This window comes from Rhinolophus sinicus, chromosome 14 (genome assembly GCF_057876585.1).
Source record: "Rhinolophus sinicus isolate RSI-liver-muscle chromosome 14, RSI-T2T, whole genome shotgun sequence".
Classification (NCBI taxonomy): Eukaryota; Metazoa; Chordata; class Mammalia; order Chiroptera; family Rhinolophidae; genus Rhinolophus; species Rhinolophus sinicus.
Genome location: NC_142514.1, coordinates 108,106,890 through 108,110,463, shown reverse-complemented (window position 1 = coordinate 108,110,463; position 3,574 = coordinate 108,106,890). Strand labels below are relative to the sequence as shown.

General features: G+C 53.1%; 1 protein-coding gene across 1 annotated transcript; it reads right to left on the bottom strand.

Annotated features, from left to right (window-relative positions):
* Window positions 1-1,492: 1,492 nt before the first annotated feature.
* Window positions 1,493-2,985, bottom strand: LOC148755790 (putative POM121-like protein 1). The gene is made up of 2 exons (XM_088789870.1): window positions 2,935-2,985; window positions 1,493-2,575 (listed from the first exon to the last, which is right to left on the bottom strand). The coding sequence occupies exons 1-2, from the start codon at window positions 2,983-2,985 to the stop codon at window positions 1,832-1,834; spliced, it is 795 nt and encodes a 264-aa protein (XP_088645996.1). The 3' UTR covers window positions 1,493-1,831.
* Between the last annotated feature and the right edge of the window lie 589 nt (window positions 2,986-3,574).

The window sequence follows — 3,574 nt, the reverse complement described above, 5'->3', positions numbered from 1 at the left end:
TTCTACAGTGAGGGAATTTAGAACTTCTCTTCTGAGGGGACTTAAATCTTCTGTAGTGAGGGGACTTAAAACTCACATAGTGACGCGGCTGAAAACTTGTATAGTAGGGGGCTGAAAACTTCTATACCGATGGGGCTTAAAACTTGTATACTCAGGGGACTTAAAACTTCTATTCTGAGGGGACTTGAAACTTCTATGGTGTGGGCTTAAAACTGCTATTTTGAGGGGCCTTAAACCTTCTATAGTGAGGGGACTTAAAACTTCTATTTTGATGGGACTGAAAACTTCTATAGTGCGGGGGCTTAAAACTTCTTTAGTGTGGGGCTTAAAACATCTACAGTGAGGGGACTTGAAGCTTCCAAAGTGAGGGGATTAAAACTTCTTTACTGAGGGGAAGTAAAACTTCTCTTCTGAGGGGCCTTAAAACTTCTACAGTGAGGGGGTTTAAAACTTATTCTGAGGGGCCTTAAAGCTTCTATAGTGAGGTGACTTACAACTTCTCTAGTGAGGGGGGTTTAAAACTTCCGTAGTAGGGGGCTGAAAACTTCTACAGTGAGGGGACTTAAAACTCATATAGTGAGGGGGCTGAAAACTTCTTTAGTGAGGGGGCTTAAAAGTTCTATAGTGAGGGGCTGAAAACTTCTATAGTACGGCACTGAAAACTTCTTACCGAGGGGGCTTAAAGCTTCTCTAGTGAGGGCGCTTAAAACTTCTATAGTGAGGGAACTTACTATTCTATAGTGAGAAGATTTGAAACTTGTTCACTGATGGGGCTTAAAACTTCCATAGTGAGGGGCTTAAAACTTCTATAGTAAGGGAATTTAAGCTTCCATAGTGAGGGGATTTGAAACTTCTTTACTGAGGGCTCTTAAGACTTCTATACTGAGGGGACATAAAACTTCTACAGTGAGGGAATTTAGAACTTCTCTTCTGAGGGGACTTAAATCTTCTGTAGTGAGGGGACTTAAAACTCACATAGTGACGCGGCTGAAAACTTGTATAGTAGGGGGCTGAAAACTTCTATACCGATGGGGCTTAAAACTTGTATACTCAGGGGATTTAGAACTTCTATTCTGAGGGGACTGGGAACTTCTACAGTGAGGGGACTTAAAACTCATATAGTGAGGGGCTGAAAACTTTTATAGTAGGGGGCTGAAAACTTCAATACCGATGAGGCTTAAAACTTGTATACTCAGGGGACTTAAAGCTTCTATTCTGAGGGGACTTGAAACTTCTATGGTGTGGGCTGAAAACTGCTATTTTGAGGGGCCTTAAAACTTCTATAGTGAGGGGGCTTAAAAAGTTCTATAGTGAGGGGGCTTAAAAAGTTCTATAGTGAGGGGGCTTAAAAAGTTCTATAGTGAGGGGGCTTAAAACTTCTATACTAAGAGGGCTTTAAGCTTCTATACTAGGGGGCTGAAAACTTCTATGCTGAAAGGCCTTAAAACTTCTATAGTGAGGGGACTTAAAACTTCTATAGTGAGGGGACTTAAAACTTCTATACTGAGGGAACTTAAAACTTCTATTCTGAGGGGGTCTTAAAACTTCTAAATTGAGGGGACTGGAAAGTCATACAGTGAGGGGTTTAAAACTTGTATACTGAAGGGGCTTAAAACTTCCTTATTGAGGGGACTGGAAACTACTATAGTGAGGGGACTTAAAACTTCTATAGTTAGGGTGCTATCTCGTTTCAGGGCCTCTGGCTGGCAGAAGAGGGAGCCTGGTGGACTGTGCTTCCTGGGTGACAAAGATGCACAGAGGTAGCCCCTCCAGCAGAATCTGGGAGAGTCACTGGGCCTTAGCAGGCGTGCTTCCTCCTGTACTTCGCCACCTATGGATTCGTGCTGGGAGCTGCAAGGACAGCTGGTGCAGGACCGCTCCATACAGCACATATGGCACTGAGGTCTGGGATGGCCTCCGTCTCACCTCCCCGAAGTGCTCTGTGGATGCTCTGGAGTGCAGCTTGCTTCTCCGCATCTAGGTGTGCCGCTGTGACTCGGAAGCCCAGCTCAGGGGGTGTTGGCAGTCTCACAGGGTCCCCTCGCCTGCGCGGCAGAAGACAAGTCTTTCGTTTTCGAGGCCTGGAACCGTCACGTGTGGGTGAGCCGTCTGTCCGGGTTCGCCTCTGCCCCTTTGTTCCATCTGCCTCCTTTTCACGCTGGCACTTCTGGGAAAGGCCGGGAGCCGAGGAGGGAGAAGGACCCTCCTGGCTCACTTTTTTGGAGGATTTCTGGAATAGCCGAGCACGGGATGTGGCTGTGGCTGTACGTCTCTTCCTCTGCGCAGGCGGGAAACCTCGGGTGGAGCTGTATGAGCTCGTGATGGCATTTCTTCTGGGGCAGGAGATTAGCACGGAGGTCTGGGATTTCTTGTCGCCCTTGTCTTCTGAGACCTCCCTATGGGGGATTCTCTGCAGAAGCCCAGGCCTGGGAATGAGGCAAGAGACCGCCAGGGCCCTAAATGCAGACCGTGCTCGCCCACTGCCGTCGGGGTTCCTTCCCGTGTCTCCTGAGATCGTCGCCTGGAGGATTCTCCGCAGAGTCCCAGGCCTGGGCACGAAGACTGAGTGGCCTCCCTGGACCCCCAGGGGCCTGAAAGCAGACCGTGCTCGCCCAGTGCCGTCGGGGTTCCTTCCCGTGTCTCCTGAGATCATCGCCTGGAGGATTCTCCGCAGAGTCCCAGGCCTGGGCAAGAAGACTGAGTGGCCTCCCTGGACCCCCAGGGGCCTGAAAGCAGACCGTGCTCGCCCAGTGCCGTCGGGGTTCCTTCCCGTGTCTCCTGAGCTCGTCGCCTGGAGGATTCTCCGCAGAGTCCCAGGCCTGGGCACGAAGACTGAGTGGCCTCCCTGGACCCCCAGGGGCCTAAAAGCAGACCGTGCTCGCCCAGTGCCATCAGGGTTCCTTCCCTGATTGGCCACCGGAGACACTGAGCTACAGGCCATCTGTGCGTGCAGAGCCGACAGCACCGCTTCCCTCTGATGGCCATGCCTGCTGATTGAGATGAGGGACCCCAGAAAAGTGCGCAGCATTTGAGAGAGCATGGAACATCGCCGCCGAGATGCTGTGAGAAAGCACGAAGGCAAACTCCTCAGATACCTGCAGTTTGGCCTGCGAGAGAACGGAGGGGCACGGACCGCTGTGTGAGGATGGCGGGCCCAGTGAACGCGGTGGGCATGGCGAGCGCCGTGGTGCTGGCCCTCGGGTGCCCGGGGCGGGCGTGGGAGACAGATCCTGCCCTGATAACCGCCCATGGGTCACTTGGGTGAGGTCTGTCTTTGGCTCGACAGCAGGCTCCTAGCCAGCTCCTTCAGCTGTCAACAGGGCTGAAGGCGAAGTGCCCACCGTTGGGCCTGTTGCCGGGATGCAGTAGGGAACAATGGACGCGCGTGCCCGAGACCGCCAAAAGCGCGCGGGGGCGCGCCAGCGCGCGCACGCGCGCCAGCGGGGGTCGCCGGGCGGCGCGCGGCCGCGTGCAGGGAGAGTCAGGGGCAAGGGGCACGCAGAGGGGGCCTCAGCGGATGCGGGAGGACCTGGGGCAAGCAGAGGTGTGGATCTCCCGGCGGGCGCTCCCGGAT